This window comes from Tyto alba, unplaced genomic scaffold, assembly GCF_018691265.1.
Source record: "Tyto alba isolate M040663 unplaced genomic scaffold, T.alba_DEE_v4.0 Super-Scaffold_42, whole genome shotgun sequence".
NCBI lineage: Eukaryota > Metazoa > Chordata > Aves > Strigiformes > Tytonidae > Tyto > Tyto alba.
The window spans coordinates 17529646-17555269 of record NW_024881318.1 but is presented as its reverse complement, the minus strand read 5'-3'; the positions used below and the strand labels follow the sequence as shown (position 1 = coordinate 17555269).

The window sequence follows — 25624 nt, the reverse complement described above, 5'->3', positions numbered from 1 at the left end:
TGGTCTTGAAATCAATATATGAAACTAGGGGCATAATTTCAAAACAGAATTGGAAGATTAACAGTAACTTGAACTGATGAGATGTTCTTTAGAAGAAGTCTTCCCCTTTGATCTTAATCAGTTAAGCACAATGCTTAACTGAAAACTTAGTCTTCAACAAAAGTTTCTGTTTACATGAGCTGCAATGTAAAAACATCTTGATTCATCAATTTCTCTTCAACCGTGCTATGCGGAAAGCAGACTTTTGTTCCAATGTACATAAACACATACAGATTTTAAAATTAAAACCATTTCATAGGGTCTAGGGACAAAGCACAAGCCATACTCACTTCCACAGAGCCATGGACAATATAACAGCAAAACTCACTTAAATAAATGAGGAAAAAGAGTTGGCACAAATAACAATGCCTGATCCCCTATTTTTTCTGCATTGCAGGAAGTTTTAATTTTGTTTAAAATTTTTAGTTCTTAAGATTATCTACCTGAAACTGTATGAACCCTTTAAAAATTAAGTTATGCAGTAAAAAATGTCAGCTGAAAAAGCTCTCAAATGAAAGCTCTTACCACTGACTGCATTTTTTTATTGCGGCAGCTAGCATCTTAATCAAGTAAATCTTCAGAAAAAATATTAATAAAAACATACATAGTTTATAAATTTGAAAATAGCTTTACTACCCTTTTATAAACATACAGCTTTCAGCAAGGCCCAGCACAGTCATTATTCAAACTCCTTTTAACCAGGTCTGCTCCTTTGCTCTGCTCTCTTAATGAGCTCTGCACAGCTTATATATCTATAAATAGACAAGCTGGTCTAGGAAAAGCCATCCTCATGTATCTGGAGTGGACGTCACACCTTTACATCTCAAGACAAAAAGCCAGGTACTATGCTAGTGCAGTGCAAGTCACTACATACATGTGAGAGAGCAGTAATTTCTTGATGAAGACACTCTTGTATTACAAACAAGTCTCCAGAGGTGATTTTTCAAAAGACTTACAATTTTGACTAATAAGGGGAAATTTTCATAAGAGCAACATAACTTTACTCCTGCACAACCACAGTGCTCCCTCTTCCTGCAAAATACCATGTTTCTATGTCAAAGGATAAGAACTCACACTGTTCCAGAGACTGGAGAAAGAAAAAAGTCACCAGAACTTAAGGTAATTGACACATGCAATTCCCAAGCCTCATTCTTGGAAACAGCTGAATCACTATGGTTGAAATGAAAAATAAAACATCTACTATGTGAGCATAGATAAGATGGATACACAAATCCTCCTGTGTAATTTGATTTTCATAAAAGCCAGATCTGCCTTATTTTTACCTTAACGCAGCTGTTGAGAACAAGTTCTCAGATAATCTGCACAGTATTTCAAAGTAGGTATATAAGCAATAACTCTGTAGTACACAGAGTATATAAAATACTGGTTAAACCAGGTTTGTCTCAAAACAGAAGGTACTATATTTTACACATGTGAAAACTGATAGAGACTTAAAATCTCTGTAACTGACAGATGAATAAAAAAAAAATTGTTCACAAAAATTATTTTATCTTGGGACCAGGTACCAGACTGTAAGTTCCTTACTTTCTGTGTTTACTTGCATGAATGCACACAAAACATCTAGTTTATTTGAAGACATAAAATGTTGTCACTTCACATACTTCTAACTTTCCTCTTGCTTTAAATTTCTGAATGTAGCACTAGTCACATACATCTGATATTTAATTCTAAAAAGTATTATCTGCAACAGTTTGAGAGTGACTTATTTAAGTGAACTTCCAACTCACAGTCATCACAAGAAATAAAGCTTGTAAGACTCACTACCTTAAAGTCTTTCTGTATTATGGCACTGAACATGCAAGAAATTCTTCTAAGTTATATTCCACATAATTATATGCATTTCCAAACAAAATGGACAGATCTACCACACCTCTACTGCTTTTGGAAGCCTTGCAATATTTTGTACTTTCCCAAGACCTCACACTCTTGAAAAGAGTACAAGTACTTCAGCTTTCACTTGAAAGAACCACAAAGAGCTTGAAATACTAATATTAAGCAAGTTCAGACTAAAGGCTCAGAAACAAGGAAACAAATAAGCAACCTGTTAAATATTTAATTTATTTGTATTTTGAATAAATGAATGTTATACAGCTACTGGAAAATCTACTTGGCATTGTTTAAGATATTATCATCTGGCTCTTTCATTGCTAAATCATTCATTTGAATGTAACCCGATGAGGAGGCTCTTTAAAACAAGCTGCTAACTTTCTACCAAAGCAGATGAGTAATGCACTGTTCCCAAAAATATCAGAACCTTTTGAACTAAACTATAGTGTTATTATTTTTCATGTACAGTGGTCAGAAGACTATTAGTGTCATTCAAATCCTTCTAAACACAGATGCTGGGTTTAAAAATCAGCCATTCTAGAGACACCGAGTGAGCTGTTACTTGATAGCTAACTTCATGTAAATAAGTGTAAGCTATGTAAAATATACTAGACACTCCCCATCTACTTGGAATAGTTTCCAGAAAAAAAACAAGCCCTGGTAATGGACTGTATGAGTCCACTCTGGTCCTCTGAGATAGTTCTCTCTGCATCGAAGAACTGGAAACATATTCCACACTGTATTTCAATGGCAATTTTGATTTAAAGGTCCAAAAAGACAACTACAAAACCCTATTTTTATATTAGCACTATACTCACTCAAGTGTCCTTAAAAAATTAACAAAAAATTCCAAAGGAAGAGCAATTCATGAAGTGGACACAGGCTGGGATGAAACATCAATTTATAGACAAGTAATTATACCTATTTTCAGAATTATTGTAACTTGGAAGGAAAAATATTTAAAAAAAAAAAAAAAAAAACAAAAAAAACCCACCTCTCTGAAAAAGTTCTAAAGTCATATTTTAACAGAAACCAACTCTCTTTAAAGTTATATCATTTGATAGTATTAACAATAAACATGCTGGTAGATTAATTAACTTTTAAAGCTTAAGTGCGTACCGCCAAAAAAGCGAAGACACCTTTTTTTCTTCTCTGAAAATCTTTACTATTTGTTATTCTGCTATCCATTTAATTCACTGTGAATCACACAAAAGAAGAAAGATACAAATGAGTCTAAGTGAATTAATTATTTTGAAGGGAGAAATATATAAGGTCTAGTAAGTGTATGATGACAAAAGAAGATCTGCATCTTATCTCACTAGAAGTTCAACCTCAGGAGACGAAAATGTTTGCCAGCAGGTTCTAAATCACACAGACACCAATGAATGTAGATCTTAATTGTAGAGATTATCTGACCAGAAGTTTCCACTACCATTAATGAGCTAAACTGAAGAATATTGATCAGATGTTTTCTGTCCTAACAAACCAAAAATTTCACAAATCATAGGTCTGGAGACATTACAAGGAAGAGATGAAAGATTTCCAAAGCCATGCTAATCCCTCTCAAGAGAAATGTATTTAATATAAAGCTTTATTAGCAAATACTCCAATGATAAAATTAGCTTTAAAAATTAACATTATTGCCATAAAGGGACTGCAAAACAATTTACTGGGGAATGATTCAGAGACAGGAAGGAGGGGAAAAAACAGGTAAAAAGTCAACAAGGCATTGGTTGATAACACTATAAAGGCAGATCTTGAGGATGTAACATGCAACTAAAGAAAAAAAAATCTTGTAATTAATTTGCTACAGAAAGAATCACTAGGTAACTTCCCACCAGAAGTTCCACATGGACAGTTCCACCATCCTCAGAAAGACTATGTATGGACTTCTTCCTAGCCTCAAAAAGTTGAGTAACATTAACAGACATTCACAGCTCAAGTCCAAAACTCTTATCCATGAGTAACTAAGTCACATGTATGACTTGATAAGAGCTTTGTTCACCAAGAAATCTATATGCCCATTCTAATTTCAGGCTTTTTAACTGGTGCTTTTTGAGCTCACTGGTTGGTTTGATTATTAACAGACATTTCATCCACCAATTTCTATGTGAAGGCTACAAATGGTAAAGAATTTACTGCATTCCTTCCTTAATAATCAGTTCCACAGTCACATAATCCACCTGTTGACAAATAAATACTTTTTCTGACCTGTTCAAACCTTGCTAACTTCCAATCACTGTATCTAGTTATGTCTTCAACAATTTAAAGAAATTTCAACTGTCAAACATTTTATCTACATGTCAATATTTCTTTACTATTGTCAATTCTCTCAATATCCTTCTCAGTAAACTGAAGCATATTTAGCTGCTTGAATCTCTATTAAGCGAAGTTTCAAGATTCTTCTCTGATCTGATATTTTTCCTTTTCACCATCAACATTCTTCTTAGACTGCTGTCATTGGAACTAGACACAGAACTCAACTTCAGTCTTAGTGGTAACTGCTGAAACAGAACATTGACATCATATACTTTATCTATGTCATTAGTAAAAGTCACTTCTCTGTGTGTGTATGGATTTTTAAAAGATGGAGTTGTATCTGCTCTTCCAGAGCTTCATACTAAGAGCTTATATACAATTCACCTTACATAACTTTCAGGAAATACATTTAATTTTGAAAATATTATTCTCCATGTTGTTGTCTTCACCCAGTTCACTAACCAATCTGCTTTCCTTATCAGTGACTAATACTTAGTGTTCAGGTTTTACTAGAAATAGATTCATACTTCCTCTGATAAAATATGCTTTAATTAAAATAATTTATAAAAATATGCAACTTTTGAGGCAGTAGTCCAATCTTACAAAACTGTATTAGAAACATGTTGTTTTGATTACTTCAAATTACTAGTTTTAAGATCTCTTCCTGTTAGTCAGTTCAGCTGATATATGAAAAACATCTCACACGTATTTACAAGATTAATCCTTTAAAAGTCACAAACAAAACTCACTGGAATCAACAGAAAACATTTCAACATATTTTGGATTGTAATTTATTGCTTCTAACTTATTAATGTTTACTACACAAAAATTTATAAAAAGTTTGGTTAAATAAACACGAGAAGTTTCTCTCACAAAAAAAACCATACAGAACTTCCATGATATTTATCCCACTTGTGAAAGGGGATTTATCAACCTTAAACAGAATTTTCTGAACTGAAAGCCTTTCCAGACCAACCATCATTCAGTGAAACCATCCACCTTTGAAAAGGGTATCAATTGAGAAATGCCACTTCAGACTCTTCCAATTCAATTCATGAAAAACAAAAACACCTGACATACATCTCTGGCACTAAACAAGTAACTTATCAGTGTGATTTTAACTAACCATATATAGCATGAGGACTCTGCTAAGATGAACAATTTTAAATTTCATTATGCAAACAATTAAATTACCTGTAATTTCAAACGTCAAAAAACCCAAAGCAAATATTTTCCCAGAATTTTGATCCATACGATATTAACTATCATTAGTCATTACTGCATAACTTTAATAGAGTCAGATTTCAAAATTAACCATGGTAATTTATTTTTATTTTCTTAGACAGAATATGTATTTTATCTTGGTAAGCAAATGTGCCAAAATAAATTCTTGTCTACCCTACTTTACTTTCTAATTATCAAACAAAAACATTTGAGTTTAGTTTACTAAGTCTACTGTACTTCCCATTATTACTAGAATAATCAGAGAATTCTGGTCATTCAAACAAGATGCATATCTCATGAGAAAATAGTCCTTTAAATTGAGTTATAGGTTAAAATAACCAGCAAATAATAGAAAGGAACGGATTTCATCTTCATATAATGAAAGACATAATCATTTCTTCATGAGAGAAGACAGGAAAGGAAATTGCCAGAGTGAGAGATACTTGTGAAACAAAGTCACCACAGTGGAAGTGTTTGCTCAACAATCTGTATACGACTAAAAACCATGGGAAGTTCCCTATCAGTCTTAAAAACAGCAAATTCTTTTCCTCTTCCGTATCTGACATCAAGCTGAGTTGATGGAAATAATAAAACTCCCAGTATCCCATCATTTCTATCCTGCCAGAAGTTACTTACCCCTCAGATCTGCTAACAGGACTGCTTAAAAGTATTATCTAACACATCTCAGTCAAAGTGAGCCAAGACCAGGAAAGATGTAATAATTAAACAGTTTTTCCAATCTGTCTCATTTTGACAGAAAGGGCTTAGGGAAAAAGTTCCAAGGAAAGTTTATCCACATAGCCTAAGTTGTGCACAATACAGGTGAGAAGTGAAATATTAAGTGTTCTGGGACAAGAGAAGCAAATATATGCACCAAAACTACTGCCTTAACATGCCTGGCTAAGAAAATTGCAATGAACTAGCAAAAGCCAACTTCCTTTGAAAAGGTTGTCCTTTCTTGCTCCACTCACTGCACAGTTCTAAAAGGAGAAAATTGTTCAGAAAGCACTGAAGTACTGTGAATATTTAAATTTTGTGCTTGTCAGATAAACCAATCAATTCTTTTAATGTATATTTTCATGTGACACAGAAAAGAACTTTCAAATTTATTGTCCTAGTAAAACATAACTTTACCTTAGTATAACTAGAAATAAATCATTGAATAGAAATATATTCTTTTATGTTCTAAATTAGTTCTGAAAATTTCCCTGAACTGTAGCACTGTCCTGGGAAAAAGGTATCTAATAAAAATGGTGAAGGAAATTTTTCAAACTTCGTAATTTCAACTTCATATGGAATATTTCACATGAAGTGAATATATATGTCTATATACATATGTGCCTGATATGTCTTGGCAAGAATGACTTTTTTCCTAGGATGGAAGTCCAAGCCATACTACACTACCAGCAAATTTGGTTGTTTCACCTCAGTATTATTTGCATTCTCTACCCTATAAAGCATTAGGATGAAACAAGATATAATTCAGGGTGACATTTTGGGGGAGTAATAACTTTGGACCCCAAAGTACATCCCATGCTATACAATATGCAGCTTGTTTTAAGAAGTAAGTCTACAAACTACACAAAAGCAGAAGCGTAAGACTTTTCAATTAAACAAAGATTTTTAAATGATCCCCTAGATAAAGATGAAACATTAGTAATTATTTTAAAGTATGCTTTGCCAACCAGTCTTCAAATTTGTGAAGACACATGCAGGGTTGGAGCTTAGGTTCTAATAAAAGTTTATACAGACACCTTGGTAGTAGCCTTGACATGACTATCTTAATGCTCTCAGCAGTTTTCAAAGCTGCAGTCTGATCAGTGTTAACTATATTCATTACACATAAAATGTTTAACACACTGAAGGCTTTAAGACTAATAATATTTATCCAAAAGCTTTCTTCAGTGTTGTAGTTTGTTTGGTGCTTTTAAACAAAAAAAGGTTGGTATATGTAACAACTTTAATTGTAATATTTCTTCAAACACATTATTCACAAAATCTACACATTCTGGATAACAGCAAGGCAGTAAAACTACACTTACACTGAACTGCACAAGTCCAGATTCTGCTCTCACTTATTTTTTCATATGCACAGTATTACTGATACTTAAAACATTCAAGAAAAGTAAAATCATAGCTTCGGTTCTCCAGTTGTCAACCAGGCTATTCCAGGCCTTAACAGAGTTCAGACAAACTCCAGACTTGTACTAACTTTAAGTGTAATCAGTTTAGACTGAGAGGCTATCAACCTAGAGTGAGCAGACAGTATGTAACCTGAAGATTAGATTCAATAACTGCAGGAGAAATGTCATGTAATCCCAGTTTCACAGTCAGCCGAGCTGTCCTTCACATTTCATGGCCAAGCAGACTGGAGATACCAAATCTCATGCTCTCATGAGAACATACTACCATGGAATAAAAAAAAAAAAATCTAGGGAGCAAATATGTGAACTGTAGTAGGTGACTTGGCTCTAAAGTTTATGGGCCACAGACCTCACCTGCTGAATGTAAACAGAATCATCTGGGCTGAAGGAAGCTTGGCAGTTCAAGACAAGCAGAATGGCATCGCGGAAGGAAGAGCAACTGATTGCTCTGTGGGCAGGACAACTGACAGGTGGATATCATCAGCAGTAATAGTCTAGATCTTCATCAAATCTCTTTTCTGTCAGGCTATCAAGCCTTTATGCAGTTCTGGGCCTAACTAAAGGAACACTTGCTAGAAAACAATGGTCATGAAGGAGAGGTCATACACTGATAGCTGCCACCTACACAGACATAGAAACAAGGCAGTTAAGAGGAAGAAGATGAGACAGCAGCTATTCCACATGCAAATACTGTTAATAGGATGGAATTGGTTAATATGAAATGCAAAAGGTAGCTCAGATAAAAGTGATCATGAAACAGCACTGTCCACTATGATGTATCAAATTTCAACAGCCCCCACAAGTAGTATCTACAACATAACAGATGTCCTAAAGGAGAGAAAACTCTTCTAAACAGCAGTGCTTGCAAACTTTAGATGGAAGTTAAGCAAAAATACTTATCTACACCACTCATCCTTCAGAAATTATATCCTAAAGGAGAGAAAACTCTTCTAAACAGCAGTGCTTGCAAACTTTAGATGGAAGTTAAGCAAAAATACTATCTACACCACTCATCTTTAAGAAATTATATTTGGCATGCTTGAAACTATAAATTTAACTTAGTTTATTGTCAACCGTTCCATTAATAAAGGTGGTTAGGCTACCACTGTCAAACAGTTAATAGTTTTAAACCTCAAAAGAAGGATTTTAAGAATGGATTCACTTTTCCTTTCTGAACACTATCTATGGCCATCACTTATTCTAATTCACACAAGTGGCAGAAATCTGTCTCTTTTTCATTAAGACACAGAGAACATTTACCAAGCGACAGTATATGATTGAAAAACCCCATTTAACACCCTGTCCAATGAAGTAGCATAGCTTCATATTTGAAACACACATTTGACAAAATTCTCAGGATTCAATTGTACCTTAAATGCAAAATTTTATTTCTGAAGATTTGCAGCTACTTCATTGAAATAACTTCATCGTTTAATTGGAGATGGATCTACACTGAAGCACAATTTATACCTAAATAATTTATTACAGAGGTCACTTAGTGATGGCCGTGAATATTCTCTAAGATACCTTTTAAAGAGTATGAACATTAACTTCACTTACTAGAGGGTGAGAGAGGAAAGGCCTGTGAGAGGAATTTTCTACAGTAAACCAGCTGTTAAGCAGCCACAGCTCTAGCTGCAATGACAAATCACAAAGTTCAGGACTGCTCAATTTCAAGTTTGGCTGCAATTCTGCTTCTAAAAGGAAAAAATATACGAGAGTAGGGACATAGAACACCTGTTGCTGGAATATTTAATATCACTGAGCTCTTTTTTTATTCACACAGCACTACCTATCATATTTGTGATAAGAAAATATTCAAATAACAAAAACAATATTATCCGTTTCCTCTTCCTCCTTTGTTTTAACATAGCAGTCAACTGATAGTTTGGAATTATATAAACAAGGAGTTATTTATGTCTTATAAGACAGGGTATTTTTTTAGGTCACTCTTGTCAGGTGTATATCCCGTGAGTAGAATAATTTTTAAAGTTTTCCTCATTTTCAAAATTTTCTTTCACTTTTAGTCAATGCATTAATGTTGGCATTTCTGTTGCTATAAACTTTACTGCAGTTCAGTAGACATGTTCAACATACTGCTGCTAAATTGTCAGATCCTTGCCTTAGTAAGTGTATGTTCCAAATAAGCCTGAATAATGTGGTAAAGGTATTGTAAAAATAAATAAAGACATTGATCACAGACTGCATTGGAGCTTATTCTAGAATGGCAAGGAGGACTTGCAATTAAAAGGGATTGATCTTTCATGAATAGCTGTGGGGTATTTCAAGTCCTAGGCAGCATATAGCTATAAACGAAAAGAGCCTGTGCAAGAAGGAAGTTTAAATCAAGTTAATATCAATACTGAAAAGAGCTTTGTATGTATGCTTTAAAAAACAGTGAAAGGTTGGTATGGATTAACAGCCAAATTACTGAAAATTTAAATTATCATCTCTGTAAGGTAAATCTTTACAGAGATAATTACTGCAGTTCCATGGAGAAGACAACTGAGTTTCTATGTCTATCATTTCTTTTGATACAATTTTATTGTAATCACTCGAAATGTTGAAAAGCTAAAAACAACATTACATAGTTCTTGTGCATATATTCACAGGGAATATATGCACAAAATTTAAAAAAAAATACATTCAAATAAAGAACTCCTCAGCTAAATCTCTAGGCTAGTGTTATTCATTCATGTACTTCGGGTTAATCACCAGATTACAAATTTCTTACTTCCTTCTGCAACTAAAAGCTACCAAACTCTGAACAATCTGTAAAAGCCCAACAAAATTATTACTCATCTCTAATTCAAGAATAATGAAACTATTTATTTAAAAATAACTTTTTAAAACTTAGTATAACATGAAAAAAAGAAACAGTATGATATTACATGTTTTAACAAGCCATCATCTGGAATATTTTCAAGGAAAACAAAATGAAGTTCTATGTATTCACTAACAATCACATAAGTGGACATGAACTTATACAAGTTAAGAGTTTTCAGACTTATTCTGTAACTGCTAGGTCTAAAATCTAGCTCATTCTAGCATGTAAGCTAACCAGCTTCTGCTTCCCTCATCAGCTTCTGTTTCCCTCACACAGGAGTCAGAAGGAACTGTGTCTTATGTAGTCTTTTCTGAGTTCAATATTGTGTCCTTGAACAGTCATACAAAACACACTGAGACTCCCTGCTGGTAACCCATGTATCTGCAGCCTGAAGTAATAAATCTACAAATAGCCTAATAACCACAAATTAGAATATGTTATAGTCAAAGCCTACTTACAGGATTTCTTTTTTTAAAATGTAGAGTTAATCTAAATGCCATGAATAAATCACAAGAAACAGACCATCTCTCGAAATATTTCTTTTACAAGAGCAATTCTAAGAGCCTTCATTTGAATTAATTCTTAGTTCACAATACAACTACATCCTTAATCACCTGGAATCCAAAGAAACTGTCAAGTACATATAAAAACTATCCCCAAGTAAGAATTTGTGTTATAGCAGGTTAGCATAAAAAGAAATAGGTATTTAAAATATTTTAAAAGCATTTATTTAAAACATATTTGAACTGTGTTATTTTTCCTCTGACTCTACAAGCCTACTTGCAAAGTTTGCTTTTTAACTTCTCTATGCATCATGAAAACTCCAGCTTTCAAACATATCAACCAGAAAATGCAATCTTCTTTCCTTACTTTATATTTAAACTGCATGCAAGTGACAACCATTCAACTAAGAAGACAGAGAATGCAAATTCTTCAATAGTCAGATAAAACACACACCAACAACTCGTAAATGGTTCTAACATTCAGTTTATGATGACTGTCTTCTCTAAAGCTGGTATAAATGATATCTGGAAGCACAGAACATACAGATTAGGGTTTAACAGTACATTAACACTCCTCAGGTGCTCCCCTGTGTCCTCTTCTTCAATCTCAGACATTGACATTCAAAATGCCTCACGGAGCATGACACACATGCTTCAGCCCTTACTTTCAGCAGCTTCTAAACTCATAGATGATAAACTGAAAACCCTTACACCTTTTCTTGCATCTTTAAAAACAGGTGTTGGTTCTGGCAATCAGGTTTGGAATATACAGAAGCTCTCCCACACAGAAATACCAATCAAGAGAGTGAAGACGTACCTATTTAAGATCTAATACTGCCTTGCTTTAGTGCTTCATGTGGTGTCCAACAGAGACAAAAGCCAGTCAAAAAAACCTGGAAGATGTTCAACCTTCCTTCACGTCTATTGAAGGCAACACTGGTTTCATTCTCCTACATCCATGCACTCCAGATTGACCCTCGGAAGGGTCCCATTTTCATGTTCAGTGTTATGTGTCCTCACCACACGTGCCAGATGAGGCAGTTCCCTTTCCAATGTAACGATTAAATCTCAACATCTAGAGATACACATAGCACCACATTCCCTATTAAATGTTCCCAAGCAGTTATCATAATTCAAGTAATTTGATCTTACATCAATGTCTAGTACAAATTTTAGAACAAAACTAACACAAATCAACTGCAAAATTTTGACAGTTCATCTCTACTGTATACATGAGCAGTACTGTACTGTCAGGACAAAAAACTCTGAGATGAGTAGGTGTTTGATTTCACCTTCTCCTCTGATGTGCAGTTGTAAAGCTTTTAATTTCTCCTCATATGGATATAGATCTTCTTGATAAAGTATGACAGAGAGGAATATGTTGAGGACTGTGAATACCAAATCACACTCATGTATAATGTCAGGAATGTCAAAATTGGGTACAGGCAGGTCTCCTGCCCTATAGAAAGACCGATTCAGGATTGAAATATGCCTTTTTTGGTTTGGTTAGTTGGTTGGTTTTTTGGTTTGGTTTGGTTTTTTATTAAAAAAAAAAAAAAAAGATGAAACATTATTATCCAAAAGATCTATGTACCAAAGCCACATAAAAATACATTGGGCTTTGTCTCAACATCTTCCTCGAGAGAGAAGACCTTACCAACAGTTAACCTATTTCCATGAAAAACAGACCAACTCTCTATATAAAACCACTGCAAAAGCATTATAGCTTGAGAACAATTTACACACTACATTTCCAACAGTAGTGTAGCATAAAATTCCATCTTAATTATTGCCACTGAAGAACATATAAAAACGTAAAAAGCATCCGACTAAATCTGACCAGAGATTCATTTAGCCCTGTATTTGATCACAGAAATAATAATGCTGACCAAGTCTAGCAATTATTCTTTATTCCCTTCATTCCCCCTCACTATCCACAACTGCCACATAAGAAATGTTTTAAGGCCTATTGCATTTCCTGTTTATGAGTCCTTCTAAACATGAATTTTTCTCATCTCTTTTTAAACCTGCCTCCACAACCTCCTGTGACAACACATTCCAGAATGTATTTGGACAGTATACAAAAATAATTATTTTCTTGTATTAGTTTTAAACTTAACTGTAGCCACTTTCAACAAATCCCTCAGTATAAGAGGTTTTGGCGAACAGTGGTTCCACATTCAGCCCACCTACCATCCTGAACATTTTGGAAACTTTAATCACACTGTATCCCCATTTAGATCTCTTTGCCAAAAGACAGCCAGTCTTTTGCTCTGATCTGACAAGGCCACTGTCTCCAAAGCTCAAGTTCTGTTATAGTTGTTTTGTTTGATTTGCTTGCAACATAAACCAAGTTCTCAATATAGACTCTTCAACAGTTTCATATTTCTGTGTTTCATTAAGTGCAAATCTACTGACTTAAATAGAAGAAGTAAGCTTTATAAATCAATGAAATCTAGTTCTTCAGCATGTAGGCATCAGGTGAAAATACTGGATTAAATGTAAAAAATTAGACAGGCAGATAGATATATAGACAACTGTAACAGTTAATCAAACCCATAAACACATTCTATGCAAGATGTAATCACTGAAAAATACAAAATTTCTGGTTTCTGGAATGCTTGGTATAAATCAAATTTTTAAACTGCTTTTATTTGAAATTCACAAAATCTGTTTCCTTTAAGCACAAATCAGAAACAGTTCTCAATTATCTCTCACTGGTACGGCCCATTTCTTTAACTCTAAACATCTCTGCTCTGAAACCTAAGTATTCTAATGTTACCCAGCTAAGCCAAATACTCTCTGAAACTACCACAATAAAGTAATCTTACAGCAGTTATTTTTCCTCATTCAAAAATCACTAGACATCACCTTCATTTATTTAGAGCCACATTTACACTTGAGCATTCTTCAACATTGTAAAAGCAATGGCAAGACCCACCACCAAAAAGAAGTCAGAAATTCTCCCGATATTGTATAATACCAGCAACTGCTGTCATTTACTCATGAAATATACCTTTTCAAACATGTGCTACTTACTAACAAACCTTTATACAATGTAATCAATTAAAACAAGACTTATTTATCTCTCTGAATTAATTAAGTTTTTGAAGTTCTTTAGACATCGGCATAATCAGATGATGTTCCCTACTCAGACTCCTACTTGCTTTGTTCAGCAGGCTCAGTGTGAGCCAGCCACGTGCCCTGGCAGCCCAGGGGGCAAAGCCCACCCCGGGGTGCATCAGACACCTGGTGCATCACCAGCTGTTTGGAGAAAAGGAGGCTGGGGGGTGACCTCATTGCTCCCCACAGCTTCCTGGGGGGAGGGGTTGTAGAGAGGGAGGTGCTGAGCTCTTCTCCCTGGTACCCAGTTGTAGGACATGTGGGAATTGTTCAAAGCTGCGGGAGGTTCAGACTGGACATCAAGAAGCATTTCTTTACCGAGAGGGTGGTCAAACACTGGCACAGGCTTCCTAGAGAGGCAGCTGATGCGCCATAACGCGCTTTAACTTAACTTAACTTAACTTAACGCGCTTAACTGAAGAGGCCAGGCAGTTGGACTAGATGATGGTTGTAAGTCCCTTCCAACTGAAACTATATTATTCTATTCTATTTTAGTTTACAGTTCCAGTCTAAAGATGAATTACCGATTAAACTTTGGAGACTTTATAGTTTCTGTTATTATTATATTTCACAGATGGAATACTGTCTTTAAGTCCTGTGTTGCAAATTAAGCAATCCAAATTGTTTCTTTTCATGACAAGTCCAAATCCTGAAAAGACCTGTCACTAGCATGAAACAAAATTTAATGGGTTTAATATGCTTTTCCTCTCATGTCAGTCATGTAGGCTCTCTGAAAATGCAATTATGCAGCTGTTTAGGTAGTGTTCATCTGAATTTTACTTACTTGACCAGATCATTTCAATTCACTGCAATTCAAGCATCAGGGACACACCGAATCCATATTTGGTATATTAGTTAGGCAGGTGTTTAGATGGGACAAAATTAGACATCCTTCATAATTATATCTTAAATTGTTTTTTACTATGTACAAACTAATGCCTAACTACATTCAAAAGAACAACACTTTTTTAAAGTATCAGTTCTACCATTTAATAATTTCTTCTACTATGGAAGTGAAACCTTTGTGTCTACAAGCTGAAAAAATATATAGTTGGCTTAACTTGCATGTATTTTTACAAATGAACTGCTCCATGAAGCACATTGTAGTATTTAAGGTTTTTTTCTTCTGCAATAGTCTTACCAGAAATTGTACCTGTGTGTTAAACCAGTAAGTCAGTCCATCAAAACAAAACAAAACAAACAATGTGTGGTTTTAAGTAATTGAAGTCTTTTGAACTTCAACTTTTGAGGTCAATTGAACCACACTACAAATATGTTAGTGGGACAATCCAATCTTCCCACTCACTGTCACTCTGGAGTAAAGGGGATTATATATTTTAAACATCAGTTCAAAAATCATTTATCATCTTTTTACTGACAGCTGCAGCAAACTCTATTAATTAATGCAACTGCCACAGTGACATTTTGCAATTTGATTCTAGCCACAAAGTTCAAGACTGAAGCCACAAAATAATTTGTCACAGTCTCTTTGACTCTTGTCAAACAGCATCCGTCAATATTCAATTACACTTAACATACAACTTTCATGAAATATCATGTCATTCTAAATTACAATGTCTGTATTAGCTAGAGCCAAAACAAATGAACTCTTTGGTTCCAGATCTCACCTAACATTGACCTGAGCATTTGCTTAAGATTTAAAGGGATGATATTTAAAGCAAATTAAGATACAATATTAAAACCCAAAAGTCAAACAAGGCGCTCAAAAAACCCTCACAAAGATAGACCTCAATACTTACCCATCATTAGAACATGTCAAAAATTCTTCCTTTATTTTTGGATGCCAACAGCCTGAATTGAGCATTGCTGTGTGACCCTAAGAAAATAACCAGAAAGATGTCTTACAAAGTTTTGTACGATGTCTTACAAGGTTTTATAAATTTTACTTCAAATTCTTCAAGTGAAATCACATGAAAGCTGAGGGCCAAATCAGACTCCTCTGACTACAGCAATGGCTGACTGACATCAAAATGATTTATCAGATTTTATGTACTCTAATCCATTTCATCCTTGCTTGTTTTCATTTTCAAATTGTAAAAACCCTTCCATTCTCCTATTTATATTTTTTTTCTTGCAGAAAATGACATAGAATCATAGTTCCCCTTTTTCTCTTGGGAGAACTGTAATGTAGAAAGAGGATAAAACAAGAGACATCAATAGGGTGTCATGCAAATTATTCCAAGCAACACAAAAAACCCACGAATAACAAGAATTACCGGGGCGACACAATATACATACTCAATGCCAAACTAGAGTAGCCAAAGACCTTGTTGGAGAAGACTGAGGAAACAGAATTTCAGAGTAGAGCTTTATCCTCCAATTAGTTTTTCATAATAGATTATTAGTTGCGAATTGAGTATCAGCCATGTTTCTTTAGGATGGAATAAACAGAAGGTAAGGATTTTATCCAATGTAAGCAATTGCCATTATGGTAACTATGAATATAAAACATCTTTGTCCAGTTGGCTTTACTTCTTTGAAGTACAGGCACATGCTCGCTGACTATATTCAAAGAGAAATGTGGAAACTACTCCTGCAGTGCTTGAATTACTTCGTTTGCTTTAAGCACAAATATGGAGAGAAATAAAATATTTTAGCATTTTGACTGTTGGACCACAATACACTAGAATTCTAAAAGTTTAGAGGAGAAAGAAAATCTGAATTATTTTTAAGTAAACAAGAACTGAAGCAGATGTTATTATTTGATGGTTTTACACACATATCACTAGCCAAAAGAAATAATCACAAGAACAGATTTAGGCAAAACAGCATTTAGCCTAGTTATCTGACAATATACTTCACCAGCAATAAATAAATCAACTTTATCATCAGTTTGAGCAGTAGATTTTATCAGTACTTTTTAGGTTTAAGTTATTTAAAAAACTGACCTAAATTTAAATCATCTATGTAAAACAGAATTGTTCTCTCATATAGTTCTTAGACATACAAAGGCAAAGTGGCCAAAACCCAAATAACTGTTTTTAAAATACTTCAAAACTATGAATCAGCCCTTCTCCATTTGCATTTTTAACTACTATTAAAAATGTACACATTGTTGCTTATTAGTCTTACACTCATGGTGTTTAAGTAGCAATAACAACCTCCAACCCCTTCCTTGAAAGAATAAATTGTATCAGCAAAAGAATGGAAGGCAGAAGAAAGCAAGAGAATCTGACAAGTTTTACAAGATAAACTTTTAAACAGAACTACTTGTAACGTTATAGAAACATTAGTTGGAAGAGACCTCTTGAGTTCACCTAAGTCAACCTCCTGCTCAAAACCAGCTTATAGCCTACACCAGATCAGCTCAGTCATGGCTTTTTCCAGAAAGGTCGTGAAAACCTCCATGAATGAAGGTCCTACGGCTTTCAGCATGTATCAGTACATGGGACCATCACATCACAGAGACAGGGCTTCGCATTCTTCCTTACTGAACTTCATGAGATTTCCTGTTAAGAGCAGAAACACGCTATATTATCAGTCTTCTCGCACTGAATTAATCTCTGATTTTACCTTTGTGTTTGTCATATCCACAATGTATTGATCTCCTTTTATGCATTCCATTACTGGGAAGCCATCTCTGTCAAGAACTTTTGCCTGAGAGTTACCGGAGACAACAAGAATGACATCTCCTGTGCTGCTATACTGTAAAGATTTGATTTGGTGACTGAAAAGAAACAAAAAAAAAAAATGTTTCAATTAACTTCAGTTCCTGTAAGTCTATACTTACACCAAACAAAAGTGTCAATGGTAAAAAGACTTATTGCAGAAATAGACCCATATACAATCTTATACCAAAAAGGTGGGGAAAATAAAATCTTCTATTAATGGATTGAAGGTTTTCATTCCTCTGTGTATGTGGGTGCACACGTCACATTTTCTTCTCCAACCACACAGCACATCAAACACTATTACTTACAAAGTTGGCACCTAAAATGTCATTTCTGGCAAACATATTTAACTTAAAGAGTGCTCTTATAACTTCAAGTGAAAAACAGAATGTGTCAGATTCAGCTCTTCAGGGCTGAAAACTCTTTTTTATCTTCTCAAAAGCAATATGTGGATTTACAGTAATGTGAAAATTTTTATAAAAGGATGTTTTAGTCCTACATAAAACTCCACTGTACATTGTACACCAAGAAATTAGTCACATGTCAGCATTCTTGCATCTTTCTCTATGTTCAGGGCTACGGTTTCATCAGAATCTTAGATAAAGTTAAATATACCATCAACCCTGCAAACATGACAGTAGGTAACAACCTGCCTAGTCTACTATGTCTTACATGGTTGCTCATTTGCTGTAAATGTTTTCTTACATCCATCTTCTGTTGACTGAGAAAACTTGAGACAGAAATCATAGAATAATACTAAGACAACAAAAATTATTAACTGAAAGTGCAAAGATGGTTGATGAGTGAGAAGTCCATTTCCAGTTTCACCATCTCCTCTCAGCTTTATGCTTTATGAACAAACCGTACTGCAGTTGCTCTATCTGAAGCAGATATCCCTTTGATGCCCTACCTAGCTATACTTCATTACAAGGATGGCAAAGAATGCAAAGCAGTGTATCCACTCCACACCTGCCAGAATTTATATCCTGGCACATTAACACAGCATACACAGTAACATTACTTTATATTAATGATTCAGCTCTGCAGCTAAATTAATCCCAAATTAAGAACTGGAATGCATTTGCCAGCTATATTTGGATTCCCATAGCATCCAAATTATCCTCAAGGTAGATGTATCTTCCTTTTGGTGAAGAACATAACCATGTCTATTCAAATCCTAGTAACTTTAAGGAAATTACTTTTTAACACAGTTTCACATCAGTGAAGTTAACACCCAGATGATCAACAGAACTGCCTATGCATCCAATTTAATGTTTCATATCTTATATGGCAGTGACTTCATGACTGACGCAGCAGTAGTTATTAGCAGTTAAATCTGTCCTCAAACTCAGTTATTACACAAAACACATAAAACATAGTAATACATATTTTTAAAGTTATGCATTGATCACAGTAATGTAAACTAACCCTAAGTTTCTCATTCAAAAAATATTTGGCAAAAAATTATTACATTTTGATTCAAAAGCCAAAAATTCCTTCAAGCACCCTATTATGTAATACAAACTGAAAGCTAAATCAGCCGAAGTTTTATAAACTCTGATTTTCAGTCAAAAGGAGACACTTAAATCTGGGAATTTCCGAAACAGATCACAGGCGAGGTCTGAAAAAGCATCCTGAGACTCAAGAGGAAAAATGGATACTTGCTCAGAAGAGGAGAAAGAAGCCCAGCCGCATAAACTCAGAGGAAACACTGAAAAAATTAAAAATAAATCCACAAGAGAAACAATATCTAAAGTCTAGAATATTCACTGCAGACAGTTTATAAACCTAGACTAAAGAATCCATCAGATTCAGCTTTAGAGCAACAAGAGTATATTAGGAATTAAGTGCTCTTGCTGTATCACGTTTCGTAAAATGCTCGAAATATTTCTGAGTCCCACCTGAGTACTGCATGAAGAATGAAGTACTTATCTAGTTATATTTCTCACACCCTAGTGCTGAAATTGTCAAAAAAAAATACCTAACATATCTTCAAAGCACAGATTCGTGTTCTACACTTTTAACTGTTGAAATCTAAGAACGAAAAATAAACATTTAATAACTACACCAAGAGATTATTTTTGCTTGATCCTCATTCATGAAGAGGATTTGGCCACTAGATAAGATCCAACAGCTTGCCCAGAATTAAAATCTGATCTCTGAGATAATCCACAATATGTAAAGACCCACAGTCTTCTGAGAAAACTTTTTCAGACCCTTTAACACTGAAACTAAAACTACAGACATTAATACTGTTAACATGTTACCATTTGTAATCTGACCAATACCATCTTATTGCTTCTGAAATTTAGTACTGAAATTAAAACTACAGACATTAATACTGTTAACATGTTACCATTTGTAATTTGACCAATACCATCTTATTGCTTCCTTGTAGTTCTGTATCATCATGTTTGAACAAACTTTGTTTTCACCTTAGATTTAAAGTTTCTTCTAATGAGGATGAGTACTTGATTTTACAGCACCTAGCACAATGGGAAAATATCTAGTAATTTATCCAATCAGTCATGTGAAAAAATGAGGCTGAGAGAGAAGATTTCCACAACTAAAGGAAAAAAGGAAAAAAAAACACCAACCATTGTGACTGTGCAATATGACTTTTTCATTCATGTTCAAAAGTCAGTTCTATTTGCAAAGCCACAGAAGTTACCACTTTTCAGATGTTTATTGGAGTATGACTAAGAGTGAGGCTCTACATAGGCAGTTCTTAAAGAAAACATTTTTGGTTCTTATTAATGTTAAAGCAGAAGTCTTGGAAAACTTATAAAAACAGTTCCCCTTAACAGCATTAAACCAAGATGTTCTGGTTCAAAGCTGCCAAATGTGCACAGTACTTTCTGCTAGGACCTGCAGAACAGAGCCACATACATGGGTAGAATCGTGACACACAAATAATTTCTACACACAGAACACAGCTTTTCCTTATCCCCATCTTTGCCTTTAACACCGAAGTGTGATCTGAAGGTACTACTTTTTTGTCAGTCTCTTTTATTTTTTCCCTTACATCCCAAAACCAAGGAGACATTAATAGAGTAACCTGATCTCATGCTACAAAATGGGGACTGGACAATATAGATTTCTTCTCAGGCTTTTTTTATTCTTAAAATGAAACTAAATTTATGGCCCCAGAACTGGAATTCTGCTAATACCTAAAGCTTCCATATCAGAACTCCTCAGAATTCTTTGAGATTAAGGTCTGTGAATGCTAACAATCCCTGAAATAAGTTGCATAATGAAAAAAATAATGTAAGAATATACATACATGTGGGCGTAAATTATACAATATTCCACATAGTAGTCACTAGTATGCCTCAATGTCAGCATGAAATAACTCTTTCTTGAGTTTGGATCTTTTTACCAGACAGAGCTATAATTCCTGTTTTATGTTTACAAAAAGACACATATGGGTTATTTAAATAATACATTTTTCAAAAACCCAAGCTAGTACATGAGACTTGAAACATATTTGAAATTCCCAAACTTTTTACTAGTCAATTATATTTTTACTATTATTTTTTATTTATTTTTATGTATTTATACTTCAACATACTCAAACCACAAGAATGTATATTTGATCGAGAACATTCATATAAAAATACTTATGAGATACTTATAACACACTAAACAAATGCTGTCAGGGATAACAAGCAATTTAAGCTCATATTTTACCATCAGTTTTTGACAAAAGGATAGTACAAACGTATTTTTAAGCTGTTTGCCTTGAAATGGGACACTACCATACACTGAAATTGTGGATTTTATACTACATTTATGTCTTATACCATTATTACCAAGTAATACTAAATCTGAATGCACACTTCTGCTTATTTTGGAAATGCTTCAGTTAAAATAATCTCCTACTGTGGGAGAAAAGACTGTCAGGTTTTTCTATCTGCTCAGTTATGACAGAGGAGAGGAAAATACCATTTGTACCCTGCTAACTAATCATGTAAATGAAACTCATGCCAACAAAGTCTGAATGTGACTTCACATGCGCATAATTTTATTTATTTATTTCAAAGCAGCATGTTTACCAAGTTATGTTTTCAAAGTAAATTTGTCATTCATCAGTTTATAATGAAGAAATAAGTCTGTCAAAGAGATTAGAACTGCATAATGAATCAAAGCACACTTATTTTCCTGATTTTTCACAGTTTGAACATCAGTGGAATCCTTTTCTATTTTGCTCCTTTTCATGCTAACAGCCCCAACTTTTTCTCATCTTTCATTATCTAGACTCAAGGCACATCTATAATTAGTAACACACATTCCAACCTTTCAAACTGACCAAAATTCAGCTGTAGCTTTTAAAGACAGTAACAATTAAAAATAGACATTCTAAGGACTACTTACTGCACATAAATATTTCAATCCCTTATCTTATAACTTAGTTAGACACTAGAAAGTACCCTGATAGAACAACTATATCACTAATTTATAAAGGTGTTTATCTAAAAGTTCACTGTGTATGAGACATACACTCCTTTTGAAGGAGTACCATATTCCAATTCTCTGGAATAAGTAAATGAATTTGGTTCATCTACTTGCTGAATTACCAGTGAACAGTATAAATAGTACGGAAATCACTCTCTAAAAAAATGCTTCCTGTATTTTTTTCTCTGATTTACATATATATAAACATATAAGTAAATGTAAATAAATAAATATATAGCTTTTTTTCCATTAAAAATACAGCAGACATAATTTTTCTGATGCATAGTGAAGCTATTCAATTATCAGTGCAATGCAAAGGCCTAGTGCTTCCAGAAACAAAGGGTTTAATGAAAATTAGATACCCCCCACTCAGAAATACTGGCAGCAACAACAGAGGCTCTCTACAAAGGAGTCAGTGGTTTTAACTTTTTTCTCTTCTTCATTAATTTTACATAAACAGAGTACGTATGGAAGGTCTATGCTATTAATTTCAATTACAACTATGAAATTCAACCTGTCTCAAAGTCAAATAGTTCTTAAGCTATTTTCCAAGATATGCTATCAACAATTTCATCTGCAAATTCACCTGTAGCTTTCTAAAAATGGAAAATATGCAAGTCTTTGGAAAAAGCATGAGAAGATATAAGCAGACAAGCTCTTAGGTTTCCATTGCATTTACCACAAAAAAGTACACGGGGATAACAAGAGCTTTCTAAACAAGCTCTTACAGGCATTTTGTGCATTCTATTAGAAGCTTAACATAGGCACAATCTTAGTTAAAGAAGACAGTCTTCATACGTACCATTCACAAGGCTGGAGTGACCGAAAAGCTTGGAGAGAGGCATCCATTCCAGCAAAATCCCAAAATTTGACATCATAGTCATATCCACCAGTTATCAAACGGGCACCTGAAGGATCCAAACCCAAAGCAGAAACCTATACAGGAAATATAAAAAAAAAAAATAAAAAATTAAGATCATTCAAGCTTTTTATTATTTTTTTGTCCTGCAGTTCCTCAGGTGTCACCATGTCACCAAAATACAAAATACTACTGAAATAAAAAATCTGAAAATACATCAGCTATATTTCATTTTTGAATTTTCACTATGTTATATAGTGTCTGAGTACTTTGGAAGGGGTAGGGAGAATGGAAATCAAAATTACGTAATCCGAATAAATCACTGAAGACAGCTAAGAAAAGTGAGTTTACAGTATATGCTTTCTAATCATTGCAGCGTTTGGTTATAGTTAATTTCTATGAAGAAAGTTGTACTCTAGACTTTTCTTAAAAGAACAAATAGTATTTCTAGCAAGGTGCTGAAATGGCATTTTAGCTCCATCAGTTTAAGACTTTACACTAGTTTATTCAAGACAGCTGATGTGCATATATACATTGTTTGGTTAAATTTATCTTCTAGAAAAAAGAAAACAAAAATAACGACTTAAAAAAGAACAAACATAAAAATTAAAAATATACTATTTTAACTAAAAGCACTTAAAAACATTTAGAAAATTCCATTTGTTTTGTATCCAAAACTAGCTGCTTGAAGCCACTCAGAACTTTGACGAAAGAATGCTTAATGCACATTACACTGGTTTATTATCCCCAAATCAAAGGTTGATTAAAATGGTATTTTCAGTGAAAACACTATTTTAATTTTGTATTTGAAGAACGTTATTATAATAGTGTTCAAATCAGTTTATGGAGAAGTGAGAGTAATAGAAAACACCTCATTGATTCAACATTCTTTCATTGACATTCAAAACTATTTCTTCTCTTTTCTCATTTGTTAAAAAATTATCAGCTATCATGATTTCAAGTATTAACACAAGATTAACTAGGTAATGTGTTCAATCAACTTGTAAATCAAGTAAGTAAATTAACTCACCAAAATTAAGTCACCTACATGAGATAGTGTTGAGAAGTCATGTCAAAAACTGTACAATAAGAGTATTTGTAGAATTACTCAACATTACACCCAACCTGAAATGTTAAAATGACTGAAAAATTTTTAATGAGAAGATAAAACTCATAGGGAATCATATTTAGGTTTTAATCCCTAGAATACAATTTAACCTCTATTAGGCATTTTGAGTTAGGTAGACCATAGGTAAAACCTAAACTCTAACCAGTAGATAACTTCTTTTCATTGGACAAAAACCGAGGTCATCTCACAGACATGAGATAGATAACCATGAGATTCAGAAACTCTTTTGCAACAGGGAAAACAGTCTTCAACACAATAAACTAAAGAAAAGTTCTAGAAATAAGCTTGGAAGGGGATTTGAAGGGATGAGGCAGAAAATTCAGAAGGAAAAAAAAAACAGATCTTATACTACACCAAGAATACTCACAGCTCTAGAAAATTGTGTGGGGAAAAAACAACCAAAGAAAAAAACTATGTACAGAATGAAAGAAGGAAAAGCCTTAATTTCTGAAAGATAGCAGCTGACAATAGTGTCATGGATATAGGCTAGCAGCACTGAACTTCTTCAGACAAAAACAACAACAAAAAAAATCAGGCCAATTACTTTCAGATGCCTAAACTCATATAAAAAATTCCAGATATTGATGTATAAAAATTACAATAATTTGCATATAAGGATGCTCATCTGTATCTTCTTTACATGCACACATAAAAAGTACTGACAGTCTCTATGATTTATTGCAGACACGCAGAAGTACCACCAAAATAAACCTTGCCTCAAAGATTTATCAGGCTACTACTATGATTTTTTTTTAAAGCTTTCAAATATACTGTGTTACATAGACTTAAAACTTATGTAAACTGTTGAATAGTTCCCACACAAACACTATTTAAAAAAACGGAATTTAGTATGAGATACTCCCTTTTCCATGCCCAGCTGAAAAAGTAACCTACAGAAAATAAGCATTTCAATAAAAACACCAGTTATTAATTGACTTTATTCTTCAAGTTTAGGATGGACAATTGTTTTGCTCAAATTAAGATTTTCTTATATGAAACAGAATGGGTTTCTTTTGAGTTTTCTCTTTCCAGTTTCATGTAGAAAAGCTTCACTTAGGTATACCTTATTTTATCAATGACTCATTTCTAGTCCTCTTCTCCTTAAGGCTCACACTGCTCCTCATGTTGGTACTCACTGTGTTTCAAACATACAGTCCCACCATACAGCCAGTTTGAAAAAAGTACTTTCAAGTAAACCAAGATGTTGCAGAAATGATGCTGCTGTTCCTCAGGCAACTGACAACTCCTTAATCTAACTGTCCTGCTTTATTTTAAAGTCATTCACTTGCAGAAATCTTATCTTTTCGAGAACATCCAAAACCTCATTCTTCTAAAGAATGTAAAGGATCATCAGATGTCCTAATCAAGTGCCCCGCCCCCAAAATCTAATTTGAAGAGTTACTAATAGGTTCAACATTTTTTTTTTTACTTCCCTGAATCAAATGTTTAAATGTACTGCTTTGTGCTATCCCTAAGAATGAATTAAACTGTATTCAAGTTATGTCACTGTGACATATTTGATTTTCAAATGAAAAAGATGCAACCTTTTATGTGTTTCCCCAAAAATGCCCCTTTTACCATT

At 33.9% G+C, this 25624-nt stretch overlaps 1 protein-coding gene across 1 annotated transcript in view; it reads right to left on the bottom strand.

The window, feature by feature from the left end:
• WDR70 (WD repeat domain 70) overlaps positions 1-25624 on the bottom strand; it is a 138663-nt gene that overhangs the window by 72778 nt on the left and 40261 nt on the right. Inside the window, exons 7-9 of the mRNA XM_042804798.1 lie at positions 22857-22990; positions 17502-17655; positions 15728-15804 (exon numbers count right to left, since the gene is read on the bottom strand). Coding sequence (XP_042660732.1) covers positions 15728-15804; positions 17502-17655; positions 22857-22990 — 365 coding nt within the window. The remainder of the gene's footprint in view (positions 1-15727; positions 15805-17501; positions 17656-22856; positions 22991-25624) is intronic.